The sequence below is a fragment of the Chiloscyllium plagiosum genome, chromosome 1, assembly GCF_004010195.1.
Source record: "Chiloscyllium plagiosum isolate BGI_BamShark_2017 chromosome 1, ASM401019v2, whole genome shotgun sequence".
Lineage (NCBI taxonomy): Eukaryota > Metazoa > Chordata > Chondrichthyes > Orectolobiformes > Hemiscylliidae > Chiloscyllium > Chiloscyllium plagiosum.
This window is the reverse complement of record NC_057710.1, coordinates 80,735,211-80,759,400: the sequence shown is the minus strand read 5'-3', so window position 1 is coordinate 80,759,400 and position 24,190 is coordinate 80,735,211. Positions and strand designations below refer to the sequence as shown.

Here is a 24,190-nt window from a genome sequence, read left to right as displayed (position 1 = left end):
TTGCCAACACATAATGTCTTTCTGAACCAGAACATTTTGTCTCTACACAGTCGGAATTGCTGTATTTCCTTCCTATTCATATAAGTGTCAAGGTGCTTCTTAAATATTGCTATTGTATCTGCTACTACTACCTTCTCTGTCGGTGCATTTCAGGCACTTACCACCCTCTGTGTACAAAAACTTGCCTCTCAGCTCTACTTTAAACTTATCCCTTTTGCCTTAACCCTATATCCCCTAGAAATTGGCATTTTGACCTCAGGAAAAAGACTCTGACTATCCATTCTATGTATGTCTCTCATAATTTTGCAAAATTCTATCAGGCTACCTTTCATTCTCATTCAAACAAATGAAGTTTGTTGATTCTCTCACAGATGTTTTACGTACAGAAGACCATTTGATTGATTGTGTTTGTATTGGTATCATATTGGATCTCCTAACTCAGATACAAGACCATTTGGCCCATCATGTCTATATAAGTCATCAAACATCAATTTATTCTAATTCCATTTTCCAGCACTTATCCACTAGCCTTATATGCTAGGGATAGTGGTGAACCCACCTTACTGACCTGCTTGTTGGAATGATACTGTCACCCTGGTGTTATTCAGCAAGTTCCAGGATTATGACTCAGTGGAAACATGGTGATAAATGACAGATTTGAAGAGCTTGGAGAGTTTGAGCTATAGGGAAATGCTGAATAGGCTGGAGCTATTTTCCCTGGAGCGTCGGGGGCTGAGGGTTGACCTTATAGAGGTTTGTAAAATCACGAGGGGCATGGATAGGATAAAAAGACAAGTTATTTTTCCTGGGGTGGGGGAGCCCAGAACTAGAGGGCATAGCTTCAGGGTAAGAGGGGAAATATATAAAAGAGACCTAAGGAGCAACATTTTCCCATAGAGGGTGTTAGCATGTATGAAATGAACTGCCAGAGGAGATGGTGGAGGCTGGTACAATTACAGCATTTAGAAGACATCTGGATGGGTATATGAATAGGAAGGGTTTAGAGGGATATGGGCCAAGTGCTGGCAAATGGGACTAGATTAGGTTAGAATATCTGGTCGACATGGATGAGTTGGACCATGCTGTATTTTTTCCGTGCTGTACATCTCTATGATTCTGTCTATGACTCTAAATAACTTCCAGAGTTTTACAAAATGTGAGCAGAGCAAAGCTGTTGGAATGGGCGGACAAGCTGAAGTTGGGATTGTCTTTGTGAGAAAAGGGGAGGTAATTCCAGCAATAGCTTGGGCACTTAAATTTGCTGGAAATACCATTAGAGTGTTTGGAAATGGCTAGAATTCAATTGCAGATGAAGAGCTTGAAAACAAAAAAGAACTGAAACTGTTTGAATTACGATTAAAAACAGGAAAAAGAAAAGGAAGAATAGCCCTGGAAGAACAAAAAGGAAAGAAGGAGGCTTTCTAGGAATAAAGGGAAAAAGAGAGAAGAAAAGCAGAAGGAGTGAGAGTTTGAACTTCAGAATTTGGTCATCAGACAGGAAAGTTGACTTAAAAGGGTGAAGATAGGCTTAGTGAGGTCGAGCAAACATCATATCCAAATGTCTGGTGGTTTAAATATGTCCAAGCATTGTCTAAACTTGACAAGAAGGGTGTAGAAGCATTCTTAACTTCATTTGAAAAAGTGGCTAAACAAATGAAGTGGCCGATGACCATGTGGGTTTTGTTGATCCAAGCGAAGTTGGTAGGTAGAGCTAGTGAGGTTTTTGCATCACTATCAGAGCAGGTGTCTGGGGAGTATGATGGGGTGAAGAAATTCATCTTAAGTGCATATGAGCTAGTACCAGATGTCTGCAGACAATGTTTCAGGAATCTGAGGGACTATGGTCAAACCTACATTGAGTTTGCAAGAATCAAACAAAGTAATTTTGATAGATGGATAAGGGCATTAAATAGATCAAACATATAGCGCTCTTAGAGAGACGATTATTTTGGAGTTCAAACATTCACTTGAAGTAGTGAGAACTCACATGGAAGATCAGAGAGTTAAAATAGTGAGATTAGCAACTGAAAAGGCTGATGATAATGAGTTGGTTCATAAATCAAAGTTTGTCTTCCAACATCAGTTTCACTCTGTGAAGAATAAAGTTAGGGATAAGAGAAATCCTCAGTTGATAAGGCACAAGTAGGTTTCTTTTTTACCCTGTGAGAAACTATAAAGATAAAAGAGAAGTAAAAAGGCTAGGATGATTTTGCTGTAATAAAGTAAGCTACAGCAATGGCCAGAGTGAGGGTAGGGCTAATCAGGGATAGTGGAGGGAACTTTGTGCTTGGAGTCAGAGGAGGTAAGGGAAGTCTTAATATTTTGCTTTAGTATTCCCTGGTGAGAGGGACCTTGTCGTTTGTGAGGACAGTGTGAAACAGGCTGATATGCTGAAACAGTTTGAAGTTAAGAAGGTGGATGTAATTGAAATTTTGAAAACATGAGGATAAATAAGTCCCCTAGGCCATAAGGGATATATCCAATGTTACTACGGGAAGCGAGGGAGGAGATTGTTGCACCTTTGGTGATGAGCTTTGCATCCTCACTGTCCACTAGATGATTAGAAGGTGACAAACATTATTCCCTTGTTCAAGAAAAGGAATAAGGACAACCCTGGGAATTACAGACTAGTCGGTGTTACATCAGTGGTGGGCAAATTAATTTACACTTGATCCAAGGAGTACAACTACTCCTTGGAAATGACATTGCTGGATCATAGGTAGGACTGCTGCCTGCTGTGGTTGAAAAGCCAATGGAAAATCAGGCAACTGAGATATTACAGAAAGTATATCCTGGGATTTTTCCTGACTCTGACAACAAAGCCACAAAGCCACTGGTTGAAACAGGAGGAGAAATCTAAGAATAAAGATAAGGAGGTAGTAGTGGAGTGATTGGAGATCCTGTTTGATTGAATGGTCGAGAGAAACAGAAACAAGCACAGATGGGGGACAAAGTGGATATTTTTAGTTCAGAGAAATTAACTAAATTACAACAGAAAGATGAAAAACTGAAGCAATTGTGTAAGCTAAAGAAACTGTGTTTATTCCAGAATGTTACTATCTCAAAAATTATGTCTTAATGAGGAAATGGACACTATCACATATTCAAGCGGATAAGAAATGGGCAGAAATTCATTACGTTGTATTACCAGTGGGTTATAAAAAGGAGGTATTGCAGGTAACACATGAATTACTAGTAGGAGATTATTTAGGGGTAAGGAAAAATCAAGCCAAATTACAAAAACATTTTTACTGGCTTGGACCGCATAAGGATGTAGTTGAATTTTGCCAGATATGTTAAACATGTCAGGTTATTGGAAAACCTCAGGCAGTGATAAAACCAGCACCTTTAATACCTATCCATGTATTTGAGGATCCTTTTACAAGGATCTTAATTGATTGCGTAGACCCCTACCGAAAATAAAAAGTGGGAATCAGTTTTTGTTGATGATAATAAATGTTGCCTGTAGATTTCCAGAGGGCATTCCACTACGCAATATTTACATCAAAATTATTCAGAGAAGTTATGGATTGCTTAGGAATAAAACAATTCAAATCCACTGCATATCGTTCAGAATCACAGGGAGCACTAAAAAGGTGGCATTAAACTTTAAACACCAGTTTGAGGTTCTGGATGTAATTTTGCTCGCTGAGTTGGAAGGTTCATTTTTAGACAGTTCGTCACCATATTAGGTAACATCATCAGTGAGCCTCTGGTGAAGCACTGGTGTTATGACCCGCTTTCTATTTATGTGTTTAGGTTTCCTTGGGTTAGTGATGTCATTTCCTGTGTTGGTGATGTCATTTCCTGTTCATTTTCTGACAGGATGATAATGGGGTCCAAGTCTATGTGTTTGTTGATAGATTTCTGATTGGAATGCCATGCTTCTAGGAATTCTCGTGCATGTCTCTGTTTGGCTTGCCCGAGGATGGATATGTTGTCCCAGTCAAAGTGGTGTCCTTCCACATCTGTATGTAAGGATAGTAGTGATAGTGGGTCATGTCTTTTTGTGGCAAGGTGATGTTCATATATCCTAGTGGCTAGTTTTCAGCTTGTTTGTCCAATATAGTGTTTGTTACAGTTCTTCCAAGGTATTTTGTAAATGACATTTGTTTTGCTTGTCCGTATAGAGTCTTTTAAGTTCATTAGCTGCTGTTTTAATGTGTGGATGGGTTTATGAGCTACCATGATACCAAGAGGTCTGAGTATCTGGCAGTCATTTCTGAGATGTCTTTGATGCAGTGGAGAGTGGCTAGGGTTTCTAGGCGTGTTTTGTCTGCTTGTTTGGGTTTGTTGCTGAGAAATCTGCGGGCTGTGTTCATTGGGTACCTGTTCTTTTTGAATTCGCTGTATAGGCGATTTTTCGCTGGTCTTTTGTAGTTCCTCTGTGTTGTTGTGTGTGGTGGCTTGTTGAAATGATGTTCACAAACAACTACCTTCTCAAGGGCAATTAGTGTTGTGTAATAAATCCTAGCCTCTCCACTGACATCCACTTCCAATCAAAGATAATTTAAAATCAAAATAAGAACTTTCTAGATTATTGCTAAATTTACATTAAACAAGCAAAGCCTCATTCTGAAAAAGCCAGTGATATTGAATCCAAAGAAATATCTAGTACTTCCAAGCAGTAAAATAAAATACAATTTTATATCCTGAAACAAGCAAGTTAAAGTGTGACCTGATTGAGCTCTTGCAGTAATTAAGGGAATTGAATGAATAACTGCACTACTGGAGGAATCCTGAATAATGGAACATAACTGTGGAATTTAATGCACTGCCCTGAAGGCCATGTTGAAAATTTTAAAGCATGTTTATTTGTGAAGTAAAAGTATGAATGCATGCAAAATTAATCATGGAATTAAGATTTGAAAAAAAATGTATTTAGGAATGATGGGGCTAAATGGCCTGATCTCATCTTTTGACTTTAATAAATAATTCTTAAAAAGTCTGGTGAAAGTGAAGTAAGGGTAGTGCAATAATGTTTTAAAAAAATTAATCACGAAAACAAGTATCAATTTCTTTTGCACATGATAGACTGATTAACTAAGTACAATGATCGTACCACCTTACTTTGGTGAGTGAACTGTGTTAAACTGTGAAGGAATAATGGAGAAAAAGTAAAGAAAGCAAAGCAGTGCACTGATTGTGGGCACAGCATTTCCAGCTGTTCTAATGGGCAATTATATTTTGAACCATAGAGTCCCATATTATACAATTCTTCTCATTATATTATCTGTTCTGCTATAACGCGGTAGTTACGCTCTTGTGCAACCTCGTGTTATAGAAAATCGCGCAAAAGAAATAATGGGGCCAATGGGAAAAACAAGGTTAGGGGCGAACCACCAAAAATAGCAGTAAAAATCAAAACAAAAATAGTAGTTAGCCTAACGAATAATAGCACAGTCTTAAAAGAAAAGTTAAAGTCATAAATTTTAATAAAATAATACAATAAATATAACATTTTAAGGGGTTTCTGAGCTTGCTAAGTTACAATACTGTATTAAGACAGGCTGAGGTTCATCATCGGCATCATCTTTACTTTCAGGTGCAGTTCTGGGTGCAGGGTTTCGATGAAAGAAAATATTTAATCCATAATTGGATGGATGTAGTTCATTGTCTTCAGACTGTTTCTTGGGGGTTGGCTTTAAAAATGCATTTAGTTTTTGCTGCTTTGCAGTCTTTCTTCCTTCATGAAGGAGCTGCTCATAGAGTGCCCGATAAGACTTTACGCCATGAACTGCTGTCCTGCTGCGTTCTACATTGTAGTCATTGTCTGCTAAGAACTGAAACTGCTTCTCAACTTCCCTCAGGGCAGAAGACATAAGAGAAGTGGGAAGTTCTCTTGGTGCTGCATCCTGGACTTGTTGCCATCATTTCAAACTTCAGTTTTCCTCATAGCAACAAATTGCTGTAGATTAACTGTGGTGAGGTCTTCACAATGGGATTCAAGCAACTCCTTGACATTCTCAATCTCCACTTCTTCAAATCCACCTTGCTTTACAAGAGTGACACAATGTTCTTTGATTGCTGGAAACTCCTCTGACAGTTCAAAATCATGAAGAACATGTATGAGAAGCTTCAGCCAAACTGCATGCAAGCAGTCCTTACTGCCATCACCCAAGGCCTTCACAGTGATGTCAATAGCATTCTTAATGTTAAAGCTCTCCCAACATTGAAGAGCACCATCCTCATTATCCCTCTCTGTAGCTGCAATCAGCTGCTTGGACATGTGCTTGAAAGCTGCTATCGCACCCTAGTTCATGGGTTGAATGAGAGAGGTTGCGTTCAGAGATGTTTTCAGAAAGCTCACCAGTGGTGGAAAGATTGCTTAGTGCATTGTCCAGAATGAGGAGAATCTTGAAATGCAAATTCTTTCTCCTGCAATAATTTCTCAGAACATCCTCAAATACATCAACAGTAAGGTCATCCCGTCATCCAACCTCTATTGCTTGGCCTGAAGTAAATATCTGGAGTGGCCTTAAGGTAACCTTTCAAGGCTCGCAGGTTGCACAATGATACAGCACCAAAGGCTTAAGCTTTAAAGCTCCACTAGCATTGGTAACCCAACAACACAGCCATAAAACCTTTGCAACCTTAAAACCTGGAGCATGTGTTTCATTCTTAGAAATGTCAGTTCTGGATGGCATTCACTTTCAGTATAAATCTATCTTGTCCAAATAGAAGATTTGAGCTAAGGTGTAGCCTTCTTCTTCAAACAAGGTTTTCACCACAGGAGGAAATGACAGCACATGTTCCTCGTCTGCACTGGCAGCTGTGCCACTTAACTTTGTTATGAAAAGCATAGCGGTTCTTAAATCCAACAAACCCGCCACTACTAGTGCTGAAGTTAGGCACATCAGCAGGTTTTCTGTTATTTTTTCCTTAGGTCTTCATAAATTGATGAGGCTTTCTGTTTTATGATGAGACAGGTGGTCCTAGAACACTTTTCTGATTGATCTTCTATCCACACACTTAGAAGCCTCTCCATCCCCTCAAGTTCCTTTGTTCGTGATCTCTCAGACTTTCTAGCACTCAGCAGTGCAGGTTGCTTTAATTCTTTCTGCATTGTCTCTAATGGTGTGTAGAATAGACTCCTTTATACCTGTTGCACGAATAATATCACGTACTCTTCCATTCCACTCAAAACACTATATAACATGTAGCTTCTATTCAGTGTTTATAGCCTTTCTTTAACAGTCACCACCCACAATTTTTCAACTGGATGTTTCCTGTTTACATTCTTGCAACTTTGTCCTTCCATATTCATGGAAAACACAGTCAAATTTGCAAAAAACAGGAACTAAAATTACTGAGTACAGCACTGTACCTTTCATGAAGCACTTTACCACAAAGCGCGCAAGCCTACTCAACATGTGATGTCCTCCACGCACCACAGTTCCTATTGTCAAGGATGGAAATTTTATAATAGTCGGTGGGAGTTTGTATTTTTAAGAAAAATCCTCAATTCACCAATCATGTTACAGCCAAATTGCATTGACAAAATGCGCATTAGAGGAGAACAACCTGTACTCTTCTAGGGCTATCTGCCCATTTATCAATTATCAGAAACAACAGAAATTAGTAAATTTTTAATTCATTTTGGTACTCTGGTGCAGCCTTTATATTCCGAAAAGTTCATTATGAAAACAGATTTCATCACTTTAGAATGATTACCTAAATATTGTCCTTAAAAATCACTTTAAAATAAATCAATGATTTAATTGGCCAATCATTAAGTTTATTGATGTCAAAATCTTATCATTAGGTGGAGAGATTTTAAGAATTCAACTACTGAGAATAGTAGAGTGTCATTGTTCATCACTTCATTTGTTGATAACAGATGTCTGTTATCAGTGGTGTATCTGAGCAATAGAAAAATCTTGTGGTAAGTAATTGCATCAATGCAAATCAATAGAGCTGGTGTTACAGGTAATCCTTCAGGTGTGGGATGTTTTGGATATATTCCTTCTGTTTTTGTTTATAGAAGGATCAGCTTAATCTTTCTTTGAAAATGTGCAAACATTCTATTTGCTTTAAATTGCTTCGTGTTAATAGCTTTGACAGTTAAACTGGTGAAACCAGAAAAATCTGTTTATTTTGCATATTGGACACATTGCATAACTTCATAGCCTCATCTTAGAAAATGTATCATTACTAGATTCTTTTTCCATGGAGAGTGAATTACTAAAATTTGATTTGAACTGAGTTCCAGCTTTTTGTACTTAACCTGACATGCAGTATTTTACATTTTTATTTGTATGTAATTTCATTTTGATACTATAGATCAGATGGATACAATATCAACGTAAATATGGAGTCAAGTTCTGACAGCAATCAATTTCCAGTAATAAATCAAATTTAGAATTTTTTACTTTTCTCATCAAATAGTTGATTTCTTCACCTTCAAAAAGCTAGTTTTCCCTTTCCAACTATGTTTTTCAATGTCTACTTTTTTTATTACCTATATATCCTCAGTATTACCAATTAAATACTGCTCACACACCCAGATGCCAAAGAGTATCTTTCCTTCCCATTTTCCACACCCCTAAGAGCTTTGCTTTCTTTCACCAACACTCTGATCTGAGTGTCACTAAGGTATGCAATGCCAGAATTGAAATAACAATAGGAGCAACCTGATTCTATAATTGTATACAATTAATTAACTACAATTGGTTTATGCAGACCATTACTTATCACTTGTCCAAATAGACATGTATTACAATAATCAAAACAAAAGTTATGCCACTATATTGATTAAAATTTATCAGAGACGGTTCAAATCAAAACAGAAAATATGCTCTATTTTCTGTTCCCTGGTTACTATACTCCCAAATTTTCATAAATTCTCATTTCTGATTTCTTCTTGAATTTGTTCATCCGTTTTTTTGCAGTTATGTAATATTTTCTCACATTTATTTGGTCATAATTGCCAGCTTAGTTATTAATAGTTCTATATCCGCTGATTTAGAAGATTGAGCCTAAGACCTATTCCAGGACTTTATCTAGGCTGACTATTCATTGCAGTAATTAGTGTGTGTTTTAGAGGTGTAATCTTTTAGATGAGACAGTAAACTGACCTTTGTTCAGATGGGCATAAAGAATAAAGGATTTCATTGCACAGTTTCAAAGAGTCAGGAGTTTGCCTTGAACCCTGGGCAATAGTCATCCTTCAGTGGTAGCACAAAACAACAAATTAACTGTGTTTGAATTCTCCTGTTTCTGACAAGTTATAGTCTGCTTTTGGCAGATTCATAGATATTTCAGGGAGAAGTTCCCCCCCTCACCCCCATTTTTTTTTTCTGAAGAGAGTGTGTTTTATGATGTGATTCCCATAAGTCATAGATGCTCAAAGTTTGTGAGTAGATTTGTAGCTCGGGTGTTCGTTGCTGTGGTTCTGTTCGCCGAGCTGGAAATTTTTGTTGCAAACGTTTCGCCCCCTGTCTAGGTGACATCCTCAGTGCTTGGGAGCCTCCTGTGAAGCGCTTCTGTGGTGTTTCCTCCGGCATTTATAGTGGCCTGTCCCTGCCGCTTCCGGTTGTCAGTTTCAGCTGTCCGCTGTAGTGGCCGGTATATTGGGTCCAGGTCAATGTGTTTGTTGATGGAGTTTGTGGATGAGTGCCATGCTTCTAGGAATTCCCTGGCTGTTCTTTGTTTCGCTTGCCCTATAATGGTATCCACGAACATCAACTAGCCACGAAACGACACGACCAGCTATCCCTAGTAGCCATACACGTAGACGACAAGCAACATGAATTTGACTGGGACAACACTACCATTATAGGGCAAGCCAAACAGAGAACAGCCAGGGAATTCCTAGAAGCATGGCACTCATCCACAAACTCCATCAACAAACACATCGACCTGGACCCAATATACCGGCCACTACAGCAGACAGCTGAAACTGACAACCGGAAGCGGCAGGGACAGGCCACTATAAATGCCGGAGGAAACACCACAGAAGCGCTTCACAGGTGGCTCCCAAGCACTGAGGATGTCACCTAGACAGGGGACGAAACGTTTGCAACAAAAATGCACCCCTTGGTCTGTTTGTTCTGCAACACTTCCCAGGGCACTACCATTAACTGTATAAATGCTGTCCTGGTTTGCTTTGTAAAAATGCGACACCTCAGATTTATCTAAATTAAACTCCATCTGCTACTCCTCAGCCTATTGGTACATCTGATCTAGGTCCCATTGTACTCTGAGGTAACCTTCTTCACTGTTCACGACACCACCAATTTTGGTGTCCTATCTTCACATCCAAATCATTTATGTAAACTATGAAAAACAGTGGACCCAGCACTAATCTTTGCAGCACTCAGCTGGTCACAGGCCTCCAGTCAAAAAAACAAACCTCTACTATCACCTTCTGTCTTCTACCTTCAAGCTAATTTTGTATTCAGTTGGAATCCATGTGATCTAACCTTGCTAACCAGTCTACTATGTGGAACACAAAGTCAGCAGGGCTCCTTTCTGCTGTAGCAAGGGTGTAATCCTGCAGTGTGAGCATTTCAAATCTCGAAAGATCTTATCTGCCCTTCAGGAGCATTTCGAATCTGTGGAACTGTAAAGCTGTTGGGTTATTTCAATAGAAAGCCTTTAATAATTGAATAGAAGACTGCCTGTTTTTGAAAGTTGAAAAAACTCATAATAGTCTCAATTGATGTTTGTTGCCATTACCCTAAACATTATCACATGGCATAATGAATTGGTTGCTTTCCACAACCTATAATCATAATACTGGGGAGGTTATAAGGTCACAGTTTGAAATCTCAAATAGGTTGTTAAAGGATTAGCTGTGTTTGTGAGGTTATGAATAGAAATATTTTATAAAGGGCATAAACACTTGAGTGTATTTAAATATATTAATTCAGATTTCATGAATGGCAAAAGTTTTCATATTTTGTAAACATGATATGACATCTGATGTCTGCCTCTGGTGGATATTGGATAAGTTGACCCAGAGGATAGAAGAGCAATTGGTGCAGAGCTGGCTGTGTGTTGACATTAAATTGACTTGGGATAATCTAGAGATATGTGGAGTATCATGAGTAGGGACTAGGTTGACCTTGTGGCTGTAAGGGGCAGTGTGAGTGGATGGGGAGTTGTGAGTTGGTTCAATTTATGTGGGAAGTATGGGTTGGCATGGAGGCTGAGAATATATTGGGAAGGATTGGGGCATATATTGACGTGTGGACTTGTGGCGAATTGAGGGCAAGTGGGCCTAATACTGAATAAAGTAATGGGACAAAGTCACAGAGAACCAAGGAGCCCTCTTGACCATCTCCAATCTTTGTTCACATGCAGTTGATTCAACTGTCATATTTGCCTTAAACTTCACATCCAAATATTAAAATCTCATGTGACCCTTATTTTAGAAAGCCTTACTATGTAACAATGGTATGTATGAAACTAGTCAATTTAAAACAAAAACGCCCATTCACAGTTTGAACAAACTGCAATAATCCTATAAATGTGCCAATCAACCACCCCAATACGATATCAATAATAGAAAATGCAAGCACTTGACATCTCTTATCCTTGTACAAATACACATTGTCCCTTTGACAAAAGAGATCTTGAAAAAAAAATAACATTATAATCGCAAGACCTAAAGATATGAGAGCAGAATTAGTCCATTTGGCCTATCGAACTGGGATATGGGCTTGAACAGATCAAGCTTGAAGTTGATGTCTTGGAAATTTTGGCGAACATTAAGATTGATAAGTCCCCAGGGCCAGACCAGATTTTTCCTAGGTTGCTCCGGAATGCGAGAAAGGAGGTTGCTAAGTTGCTGGTGAAGATCTTTGCTTCCTCACTCTCCACAGGAGTCGTACCAGAGGATTGGAAGGAGGCAAATGTCCTTTCTCTTTTCAAGAAAGGTACAGAGGAATCTAGATTATCCGAACGAGATGGGTGGGCACTATTTCGTTCAGATAATTGATTATTCGGTTCATCGATTAAATGCCTTTCCTCTGGGGCTCCAAGTTTTTAAAGTCTGCTCCCAGTTCAGAAGCACATGGTGCACAAGACCCCGCCCCCCAGCCAACACCTTCCCAGCCGGGCTGGACACCAACAATAAGACTGCTGCTGCCTTTGTGGGGTAAGTCTCGAAATCTTGTGCGCGCGCACACACACACACACACCCACAGCCACAACTTTTTACTGCAACTTTTTGATAGGTTCCACCTCTGCCTGTACAGCACAGGACAATGTTGGTCAGATTATCTGGGGAAGGGGGAGGTTAGGGTACACCCTTACATAGAACTCCAGGTAAAGTGTTGGGGGAGAGAGCGGGCGGGAGGTCAGTCATTTGGATACGGTGCCTGTTTAAACACTGTAAACAAAAGACACAATCACTGTTGGAAACACGTCTTTGATATAATGTTTCGATCAGGACCACGAGATCTCTTTCAGATAATCCAATTTTCGGATAATTGGTATTCGGATAATCGAGGTTCCTCTGTAATAGGAAAATCCCTGGCAATTACAGACTACTCAGTCTTACTCCTGTGGTCAGCAAAGTTTTGGAAAGAATTCTGAGGGATAGGATTTATGACAATTTGGAAAAGCATAGCGTGATTAAGGACAGTCAGCATGGCTTTGTGAGGGGTAGGTCGTGCCTAGCTAATCTTATTGAGTTCTTCGAGGAATTGAGGGGTGCGTAGGCACAACATCGTAGGCCAAAGGGCCTGTTCTATACTGTACTTTTCTATGTACTATTTTCTATCGAGTCTAATATGCTATTCAAAATTCCCTCTAAGCTTTGATCCCTTTACTAATCAAAAACCCATCTATCTCTGTCTTAAATACACTGAAGATTTGGCCTCCACGACCTCTCTGTGGTAATAGGTTCCACACACATTCTGATCTGACCAGCATGTAATACAGCCACAGCAATACGTTCCTGCTCATGTATTCTAGCATTCTCAAGATTGCCTCCACAGTGTAGGTAGTTGATCTAGATCTTATATATTGCATTATATTACCTACAGTGTGGAAATGGGCCCTTCAGCCCAACCAGTCCACACCGACCCTCTGAAGAGTAACCCACCCAGACCTATTTCCCATGCACGTAACAGTATGGGCAGTTTAGCATGGCCAATTCACCTGACCTGCACATCTTTGGACTGTGGGAGGAAACCGGAGCACCTGGAGAAAACCCCCCCAGACACGGGTAGAATGTGCAAGCTCCACACAGTCGCCCGAGGCTGGAATTGAATCTGGGGCCCTGGTGCTGTGAGGCAGCAGTGCTAACCACTGAGCCACCTTGCCACCCAATGGGAAATTTCCCTGGAGGTGGGAACATATTGGGGACCCACTCCCATGCAGCTCCCCTCAATTTTCCCATCAACGTTGCCTTTAAGCTTGCTATTACAGGGCTGGGAAGGTTCAGTTTGAATTTACTAGTGTTGATCAAAACCTGGAAATAAATTGACTGCCTATTTCTCAACCAAAGATGATGGTCAGTTTAAAGAAATCTACAGGTGTCAAAATGCATCTTAAAATTTAGTTAAATGTCGCTTCAGAAGACACAACAATAGTTTTTAAACATTTATGTGGAAGAAAAGATATGACCTGGAATACAGAAATTAAGCTTTTTATTGATATAAAAGTTATTAAGCCATTGCACTGTTCACAATGGTACTTGGTCATACCAAAAAAGCTGAATAAAGATACTCATTATCTGTGATTTCGTCCATTTACTTAATTTTTGTAGTGTAGTATTTTTTATTTCCATTTTACTATAAAAAAAATTTGCTTTTCTTTGGTTTTAGTTACTTTTCTTGCCTTCAGAAGGATATAAATAGGGCAGTAGGTGAAGTTGTGCAATGTTCTAAAGGTTAAAATTTTCAGACAGACATGAGCAAATCTTTTACTTGGTGTCAAAAGTCAAAAGATCTGCTTTAGACGGCTATGTTTACAGACACTAAAAGTTGCCTGAATGTTGTAAGTAAACAATTAGTACTTGGCACTCATTAAAGAGTGCTTTTTTTCCCAAAACTTTATTTCAGTTTTATTGTGTTGAAAAGAACAGGTGAAAGAATCTTTGACCTAATCTGTGGAAAGTTTGCTGACCTTCAAAGATTTTTCACTCTGACTGATCATCAAGTCTAGTATTAACCTTCTATTGCTAGGTCATATCACACATGAAGTGTTAGTTATGGAACCCCACAGCAATAAATCAAATGTAGTGCCCAATCAGTTACAATTATAGACCTCTTAATTGAAGCCTATATACTACTTGAGTTACCAAATGTTTCACTTGATACTAATATATTGTTTACATTTTAGGGCATCACTTTTGATGAATTCAGATCTTTCTTTCAATTCCTGAATAACTTGGAGGACTTTGCCATTGCAATGCAGATGTATAATTTTGCAAATCGATCAATTGGGCAAGGTGAGCCAAGTTATATAATGCTAGTGTATTAATTTCAAAGTGTTTTCATAAGAACAACTTCATTGGAAAATTATTTTGCTCATTACCTTATTTCAGTTTGTGCTTTGATTAGCAGAGGAGGTTTTACACCTCAAAGTCTGCTTTGCATATTTACTTACATATTTGGAGTTATTAGCATAAATGTACATAATATCTAGTAAGATAGTTTTAAGGCCTTTTAGCCTTAACAGCGATATACACAAATTGTGATCCAAAACGGCCCAGATGTGAAGACTTTTTTTTACATAATCCTGGTTGGAAATTCCAAAGTTTCCTCAGCCATATTTTCAAACCACCTTCATCTATTCAATCTTTATCATGAATGTGCACAATGACAATTTTATTGAAGATGTCTGTTTTAGAAGGGTTTTTTTCGTGGATATCGTAATTAGTTTGAGTTTTATCCTATTAAGTATCAACAACAACATGATTAACCTGTTTTCATGACCAGTTGTCTCTGCAACCATTGCTTTCTGTCCAGTTTTGCTCACCATTCAACTAGCTGACATGTCAGAAATCATGGACACTCTTCCCTTGAACCAGTATAGGCCTAACTATCTTCATTATTTTGCTGATGTTTGTTTTATAGGCCTGTCATCAAATTCTAGTAGAAGTCACTGTGATACTTTGATTTTCTGTTGCAATGTGAATTTGTTTCTCCTCTTAAATCTGGTGGGCAATCAGGACTGGTTTTGAAATCCAACTTTCTTGTTAATTTTTGGGTGAAGATTCAGCTGGATATCCAGGAGAAAGATTCCATTCTGACAATTTTTAAAATGTATTCTGCAGCTTTGTTTTCTAATGGCAACCGATTTTTTTTTTCTGTTTGTGCATTTATTCTTCGGCATCAGTCAAGGCTGTGCAGAGCTTCCTCCAATTGCTAACATTCTTTTCTGATACCTTGAATTTTCTAGTTGCCATACAATTCATCTGTTCTGTAATTTTAATACATTTAAGTTTAAACTGGGCCGAGTATTTCCTGTTCTTCATCTTACCATGTTGCAAATTGTAGGGTAGGAGCTTGCATCAGCAAGGTGGTAGGCTTGCCATCACAAATTGACATATGAAGACACGAAGACTTGAAAAGCAACCTTCAGTGATGTCCTATTAATGATTCTATTAAGTAGATTTGAACCAGGGGGAATTTGATTTCTGTGGTGAGCAGGTAATAAGCGCAAAGCTTTGGAGTTAAAAGTCAAGATTCAACTCATGCATGAGATATATAGAAAATTATGAAAAATAGTTTTTGGCCGAATGTTGTGTATTAAAACTTACATATTTTCAATCATTATGGTACCAGATAATAGAATGTCATAGATATATATGAAAATATTTGTGTATTTAGAAAATTGCCACTAACTAAAACAAAACAGCAAGCTGTAACACTTGCCAAAACAGTTATTCATTTACCAAATCTTTGAATTGAAGTCATTCTTAATACTTTAAATTTCAGAGATCACTTTTTTGATGAATCATTTACTTACTCAAATCAGTTGTTTTTTGCAGCTGTGTATACAATATAATTTCTGAAAATTATATTGTATAGAGTCCATACAATTCTGCAAGCTAGCTTTTATTTTATCGTACGAAGTGTATTTTGGTAGAGAAGACATTATTAAAATTCTTGTTTCTAACTTGGTCAAAAATGTAAAAAGGTTCTTGACTGGGTATTTAAGCTTTTCTAAATGCAATTTAAAGTCTCACTTTTAATGCTTTTGTTGTTTATCCAGATGAGTTTAAGCGTGCTGTATATGTGGCTACAGACCTGAAGCTTTCTTCACACTTGGTAAATACAGTCTTCAAGATCTTTGATGTGGACAAAGATGATCAACTAAGTTACAAAGAATTCATTGGTGTTATGAAAGATCGACTGCACAGAGGATTTAGGGTAAGCACATATAGTTTTATAAAAGATTAATGGTAAATTGCTTTGAAAGAATATTTGCTTATCTTTACAACTTAATGGGTGATAATTACCTTAGAATCTTGCAATCTAAAAACACATATTACATCTTTAATGCATTTGAAAACAACTACAATACCAAGCACGTGTAGCTGAAGTAAACAGTAGCACTACTGGATTAGCCCAGTGTTATCTCAGACCACTATTTAATGTTTAAACTTCCAAGGATACCTTTATGAAATGTAGTCGTAGTACGTAACTGTGTTGTTTTTAAATCTTTCATCCATTTAAAGCATGGCCTACTTAAATTGACAATCCACCGTGGACAGATTCAAAGTTTTTTTTTTCGAATTTCTTTATACACTATTTGCTGTCCATAATTTTTTAAATGCTTCATAAATTTGCACATTATCTCATAGCAGAAGTGGTGTTCACATTATTTCAGCTTAGAGATTTCCTGTCCTCATTTTGGCAGTATTCAAAAGAAATTGTAGAATACTAACTATTATACCAAATTTTGTGTTGCTTCTAAAATTTACATATGCAAAATTAGGTGTAAACATTATTTAAAATCATAGTTTGGATTTTGTTATAGATGAATTAAGAGGACTATGCAGAATTCAGCAACCTTGAATTTCTAGCAATTACTTTTGGATTAACACATAATAGAAACTTGGGTAAATAATGCAGTACCTATGTAGTTACAGATTGTACTTATGTATGAGTGCAGCATCAGGTGTTGCATCAGCAGGTGTCTCAGCGGTGTAAACAGAAAGCAATGTTTAGCACAAAAGCAGTCTTGTCATCCAACAAAACCTTCTCACTGGCACTCAGCTGGGGTTCTGCCAGGACCAAGTAGCTCCTGACCTCATTACAATCTTGGTCCAAAACTGGACAAAAATGCTGAGCTCAAGAGGGGAAGTGAGAGTGACTGCCCTTCTTATGCAGGCTGCATTTGACTGTGTATAGTGTCAAGGAATTAAAGTCAATTGGAATCATGGAGGGAAACAAAAAATCCACACTTGTAGTCACACCTAACTCAAAGGAAAATGTTGTGGCTGCTGGAGTTCTGGAACCTCTCTGCAGGAGTTCCTTAGATTAGAGTCCTGTGCCCAACGACTTTTAGCTGCAATGTTAATGACCTTCTCTCCATCATATGATCAGAAATGGGAATGTTGGCTGATGATGCACAATGTTCAACATCCTCATTTGGAGAGTTTGTCTCCAAATGAGCATGATCTGGACAATATCCAAGCTTGGGCTGATAACTGGCAAGCAATGTTCATGCCCACAAGTGCCAAGCAATACCTCTTTCAAACAAGAGAGAATCTAACTATTTCCCCTTCACAGTCAATGGCATTACCTTTGCTGAATCCAAATAATATTTGGCATTATAGTTCATTACTTATTTTGAAACTTTTTGATGAAAAAGCATCTGTTTACTTTCTTGCTGCCATATATATCAATTTCTCCAATTCATTGGGTCATTGTATAATTTTAAACATATTATTGTGCTCCAAGGAGAATATTAAGTTGCCCCCTCCATCAAACCAACACATTTGTATGTTTGAGCGTCATACCAGTGGTGCAGTTAGTGATCAAAATCCTTCGGATTATCAATGATACCAGGTGGAATAGTTGCTTTTTCACATTTTGTGGTCAGGTTAATAGTAGTTAGATAGAAACACACAATGGTCCAAAATTTGCAGTTATAATTGTTAGCAATTGTTACTTAATAAAATTGACAGCAACTTGTGATGTTCACAGCTGCAGAATTAAATAGGGAAATTTGGAAGTTGATGTCACTAATGCCTTTTTCCACTAGCTGTAGTGTTGCAATTTTGGAGATGGAATCAATACAAAATGAGTTATTTGAATAACACTCATCAAATATGATCGAATGAACTATTAAGCAGAATTTATATAATATAAACCAAAAGTGGACACTTCCCAGAGCCACAAAATGAATTTGGGTAGTGAGGTGACTGATTTGCTTGCCAATGCACATGGAACTATAAGAACATTGAGTTATTTTTCATATCTGAATAGGTTGTGAAGTAATTAAAACTTCCCTTCCTTTGGTAGTGGCTTCATATCTCCAGCTAAATAAAAGCTCTTGAACTCCAAATTTTTAAGCTCGCAGTAATGCATGAAAAAGCTCTATTTTATGAAAATGATATGATATATTTTCAAACAATTGGCCTAACTATCAGGAACTATTTATGAGGACAATCAAAAGGGATGCTTTGGACACATGACAGACACAAGATTTCTGATGAGGGTTTAATAAGGCATATTTGATCAGGCAGGCAGAAAATCTATGCCAGCAGCAAGAGCAAAAAAAAAGTCTTAACAAAAACATCTGATCTGAGCCCACATGTAGGCATAGACCTGAGTTAAAACATCAACAGAATGCGGGTAAGTGGAGTTTAAATGCCCATCAGCCATGATTGAATGGCGGAGTGGACTCGATGGGCCGAATGGCCTTACTTCCGCTCCTATGTCTTATGGTTTTAGAAATTGCTGGGAAAGTTCAGCAGGTCAGGCAGCACCTATGGAGAGAAATCCGAATTAACGTTCAGACCAGTGATCCTTCTTCTGACCTGAGTTGAACTTTCTACTTGAACTGTAGCAGGCTCTGCTTTTGCACCCTAAGTGGTATATAATAAGATAAATCTGTTACTGCAAATATATAACAACAAATAAATTCTTCTAAATTACTAGAGCTTTACTTAAGTAGCTCAGAAAGATTACAGATCTCCATTGTTTTAAGCCTTCACCAAAGGGAAAAGCAAATGGAACAAAGAAATATTGAAATCGTAAAATATAACTATATGGCTGCTTCTGTAATCCTTTTCTGAGTGTGTGTACAATTATTATGTTGAATAATAAACATTTATTTTCTTTTAAAACATAGAAAAATCTGTCATCTACTTATTACTAACAATTAAAGCATTTGGATTTAAAACCTTTTTTTAAAAAAAACATGCTTTCAGTCAAGAGGTATGTGAGGGAAGAAGAGATGTCTATCTATCATCCCTTCCTCTGTTCCTAACACTTAACATGAATTTCAACTTTTTATGTACTATTTTTTATGAGAGCATTGTTCCTAGAACCATATAGATGTGTCAAATTGAAAGTTGCATTGGAATTATAAAATTATTGACCGCAATTCCTTTCCATCAGTTTTCTTCAATGTTAGTAGAACATCCTGTCCCTTGACCACAAAATTCGAGCCAATATCTCCAATCATGGATGTCAAACTAATCAACTCTTGGAGGAAATGCTGTTGCAAGTAATATTGATAAGCCCAAAAATAGTTTAAAAATAATAGACTGGTGATAAAGATCTCTATTATTTTTCACAGCAACCTCAAGCAAGAACAGAAGCCTTATCAATTGTGAAAATTGATTTGCTATTAGAGATGCATTGCTTCACAAAAGTGACGGTTCTCAATTTAGTTGCATTTGGCAGCATGAGGTTCTTGCCTTTGTGTTGTAGATTAGCGATAAACTCATCTCTCAAAGTCAAGTGAAATAATTTCAGTATCATTTAAACACAGTGATAAGTATTAATTAATTATCAGCCAACCTGCTTTCAGTAAAACAATTAAAATTACAAATGTGAAGTCTTATTCCTTAGCTTTTGTTTACTAGAGTATTTTCAAAACAAATGAACAATTACTTTCTCTTTGCCCTCTGCCTCAATCTATTCATCCTTTACTTTCCTTTATTTCTCTCTCTGTACCTAATTATCTACTGTAACTTACATTTCCTTGTTCATATCTTGCCCTACTTATTTCACAATCTTTTAATTGGATTGTTTAAGGAGGTTCTTTTATTAATTGGATGCTTGTAGAGGATGCTGTGTTGTTTGCATTCTGTCCTAATAGTAGTATGCAGCACAAAGTATCAAGGACATTAAACTGACATAGTTAATATTATGTGAGCTCTGAAAATGTTAGTGTTGAAACTATATTAAGTTTCACCCTGTCTGATGGTAACCCACAGTACTGGGTGAAGAATTGGAGAAGTCCAGCACAAGGTTCCAGTGGAGAGAGATATGTCATCTCTGGCTCCTGTTGGTCAGTGTAATTAGCCTATATACCTTGTCATTATTTCTATCACACATTAAACTATGACTTGTTAAGGCAAGTGCCTCTTCTTATTATGACTCAGTTGTTGTTCATCTTCTATCATTGCTAACTAATTGGATTGACCCTTAGTCTTTGAAGGAGATTTGGGTGATTGGCACCGCAACATGCGACAGGTATGTCTTGCTATTGCAGACACTGTTCATCAGGATTTTTTGGGGTTGATTGTACTGAAAATGTTTAGTAAACTTTGCTGCCATCTATTGGGTTATACTAGTATTAAAATGTCTATCAAAGTTAAAATAAGAATTTAAAAAAATAATTTTAATATCTTATACATTCTTCGAGTTTGTTGCATTTGGAAAAGAATTGTGTTGACATAGCTGGAAGTTGCATTTTTTAAAAAAAATTTACTGTGGTCGCTCAGAAGATAAGGTCTAAGAATTGGTCTGTGCTTCACTATTTCTTGAGACAGTTGTCTATTTTGAACCTTTGTTTTTGAGTATTTTAAAAGCAGTTACTGTTTTTCATTTAAATTGTGTCCCCTTCCAACGTGTGATAGTTTGAGCACTATTGCTTTGACAATCATGATTTTCTTCTTTGAAGCAAGATGGCAGTGAAAGAGACTAATGCCAACTTTTCCAACTCCATTCACACTCCAGCCTATTTTTATGTACATGAATTGCAAACAATTACCAACAGCTCAGCATGCAAGCAGGATGTTCATCACTGAGAGAAATGATAATTCCACAGCACACATTCATTTCTACACCTAGGACCTGATCAAGGCAAAAACAACCCGGAGATGAAAGAAAGATGAAAGAGCTCAGTTTATTTGGAAAGTTGAGATCAACTAACTGAATGGAAATCAGGCATAGCTCTGAATTTCATGTTTCAGTCTGCACTTACTTTCTCTAAGATGTTGACATGTATTATCTAGGCACCATTCCTTTTACCAAAGGAGTTGCTTGATATTGTCAATTTCCTGGTGTCCTTCATGTTCTATAATTGATCACACCTTCCTCGATGAGATATGACAATATAGTTGCTGCATAACACAAGATCAAGTGTGGTAGTAACAGTGAGCTCACTTCAAACATTATGAAGACTTTTTGTTTGAGAGATTTTATTTGTGGACTCTTCCTCAATCATATCTTTCCAGTTTAATTATTATGGTTTGATATACATTATTGTAATACTTCAATTAAATTTGATTCCATTTGATCATATTAACAACTTTGGAATTGTGTTTAGGCTAATGTAGTTAAGAGATTGATCAGAAATATTTGCTTAACTAATAAGATCAACTGTAGGTAATTGATGATGTGGAATATAATCTTTTGGGTCCAGCTTGCCTGTCTGATGCTTAGCATAGAACTCATTCTTTGCCATTTATTTTTCAACAATCTGTTTGACTGCGTGGGTTCAATTTAGGGATTAGTGAGCAAACTAACTCATGGTTTAATTATCATTTATTATTTCAAACGTGCTGCCTAGCAAGTCAGTATAAAAATCTAAGATGACCATGTAATTGAGAGTTTCTCTCTCTGATAAAAGCAATATTGACATCACAGAAAATCTGTACAGTCAAAGATTAGTCTGAAATGTCAACTGGGAACTGTCTTTAAATGGGTGTAAATTAGAGAAGTGTATCATTTCAAAGAAATAGCAATGCTTGGATTTAATTGAGAATCAGCAGTGGTAAAGAAGAACTAAGGCTAATATAATAAAGTAATGTAAGTAATCTAAATCAGGGTAAAGCTGATGTAAGGTAAATGAATTTATTCCATTTAAGTGATATAAGAGCTCAGCTCTAATGAATGGAATGTCTAGCCTTTGATGTGTGAAGTTATAGACCGCTGCTCGTCCTAGATATTCTACAAAATTCTGGCGGCTACAGAATCTTGAGCTCCAGGTTTCAAAACTCTAGCAGTAGCTGGGATCACTATGGCACCTCCATGAAGCTGACCTTTACATTGATGTCATGTTCTGAGAGGTGATCACACCACAGCTAAAAGGCCTGGAGACAGAAGGGAATGGATGGCCACCAAGCAGTCAAGACAAACATGCATACAATGTAGGAGTCCACTGGGGGCTTTCACTCAAATCAGTTTTCTATTATGGAAGCTGGTGAACGCATTGGTTCCTCAATGGTGTAGTCAGAGCCAAGTTTGTGGCATCACAAATAACTTGGTTATGTAGGAGGGGAGGAAGAAGAAAGCAAGACCAATAGTGATACCATTAGTTATAAGTACAGACATATGTTTATGTGGTTGTAGACATGACTGCAGGATGTTATGTTGCCTCCTTAGTGACAGGGTCAATGATGCTGAGGGATCTGAATGTGCAAGTCCATAGATCGCTGAAGGTGGCAGTGCATCTCGATAAAGTAGTAAACAAAAAGGCCTTTTGCCTCCTTTGGAAGGGGATACGGGTAGGCAAGTTATGCTGCATCTTTATGGAAATTTACTTAGGCCACACTTGGAATATTGGAATATTCCAATACCAGAAGGATGTCGATACTTTGGAGATGGTACAGAAAAGGTTTACTAGGATGTTGACTGATGTGAGGGATTTTAGGTATGAAGAAAGGTTGGATAGAACTGAGTTTATTTTCACTGGAACGCAGGAGGTTGAGTGGGTGACCTGATAGAGGTTTTATAAGATTGAGAGTGGCATGGATAGAGTGGAAAGTATGAGGCTTTTTCCCAGAGTGGAGGGGTCAATTACTAGGGTACACAAGTACAAGGGTGAGGGGGGAAAAGTTTAAAAGAGATTTAAAGGTTAGTGAGTGCCTGGAACGTGCAGCCAGAGGAGATTGTGGAAGCAGACACAATAGTAGCATTCAAGAAGCACCTGGACAAATACATGAATAGGAAGGGAAGAGAGGGATATGGATCCTGTAAGTGAAGACCGTTTTAGTATGAAAGAGTAAAACGTCAGTGCAGGCTCGGAAGGCCGAATGGCTCGATTATGTGCTTTATTGTTCTTCGTTCTTCATTCTTCTTCATTCTTTACTCTTTGGTGTCACACGGCAGTTGCACAATCTTCCTCTGAGGAATGATGAATTGCCAGAAACCATAGTTCACATTGGTACCAATGACTTGAATAGGAAGGGAGAAGTACTTCAATTAGAATTTAGGAAGTTAGGTTGGAAATTAACAAGAAAGCCTCAAATGCGGTAATCTCTGGATTAGTCCCCATATGCAAAAGAGTACAGAAATAGAGGAATTAGGCAGATTAATGCATGGCAGAAAACATAATGCAGGTGGAAGGGCTTTAGATTTCTGGAAATAGCTGTGGGGAAGATGGCATTTGAACAGAGCCTTGTCTAAGTTCCTTGTGGGGTATATTGCTATTGTTACTTTAAACTAACTTGGCAGTATGTGGGAACCAAGAAAGAGTATTGAGGAAGAATACTAGAGCACACAAAATACTTAGAGCCTGAAAGTAGTAACATAGAGAATAGAAAATCAATAGATGAAGTCAGAGTAAAGGAGAAAGAAATAAAGTCTAAATCGGAGTTTCTGCACATCTATGTGAATGCATGAAGTATTGTAAATAAGATTAAGGCATCACATGCACAGATTACCATGTGAAATTATGATGTGGTGATAACAGACCTGGCTCAAGGAAGGAAAGGAGGATAGATGTTGATATTGGTTAAGTCAAGCATTACAATCCTGAAGGAAAAGGATGGCTGAGAAGATTTAAGGATCGAATCGATCTGACTAGATCTAAAGAACAAGAA

General features: G+C 37.7%; 1 protein-coding gene across 8 annotated transcripts in view; it reads left to right on the top strand.

The window, feature by feature from the left end:
* micu3a (mitochondrial calcium uptake family, member 3a) overlaps window positions 1–24,190 on the top strand; it is a 198,456-nt gene that overhangs the window by 147,408 nt on the left and 26,858 nt on the right. For all 8 annotated transcript variants that reach the window (XR_006311711.1, XM_043690248.1, XM_043690259.1 and 5 more), the window contains 2 exons: window positions 14,296–14,404; window positions 16,174–16,331. Coding sequence is in view for 7 of the 8 variants with exons in the window: in XM_043690248.1 (XP_043546183.1) it covers window positions 14,296–14,404; window positions 16,174–16,331 (267 nt within the window). In the remaining variant the exon portion in view is untranslated. The remainder of the gene's footprint in view (window positions 1–14,295; window positions 14,405–16,173; window positions 16,332–24,190) is intronic.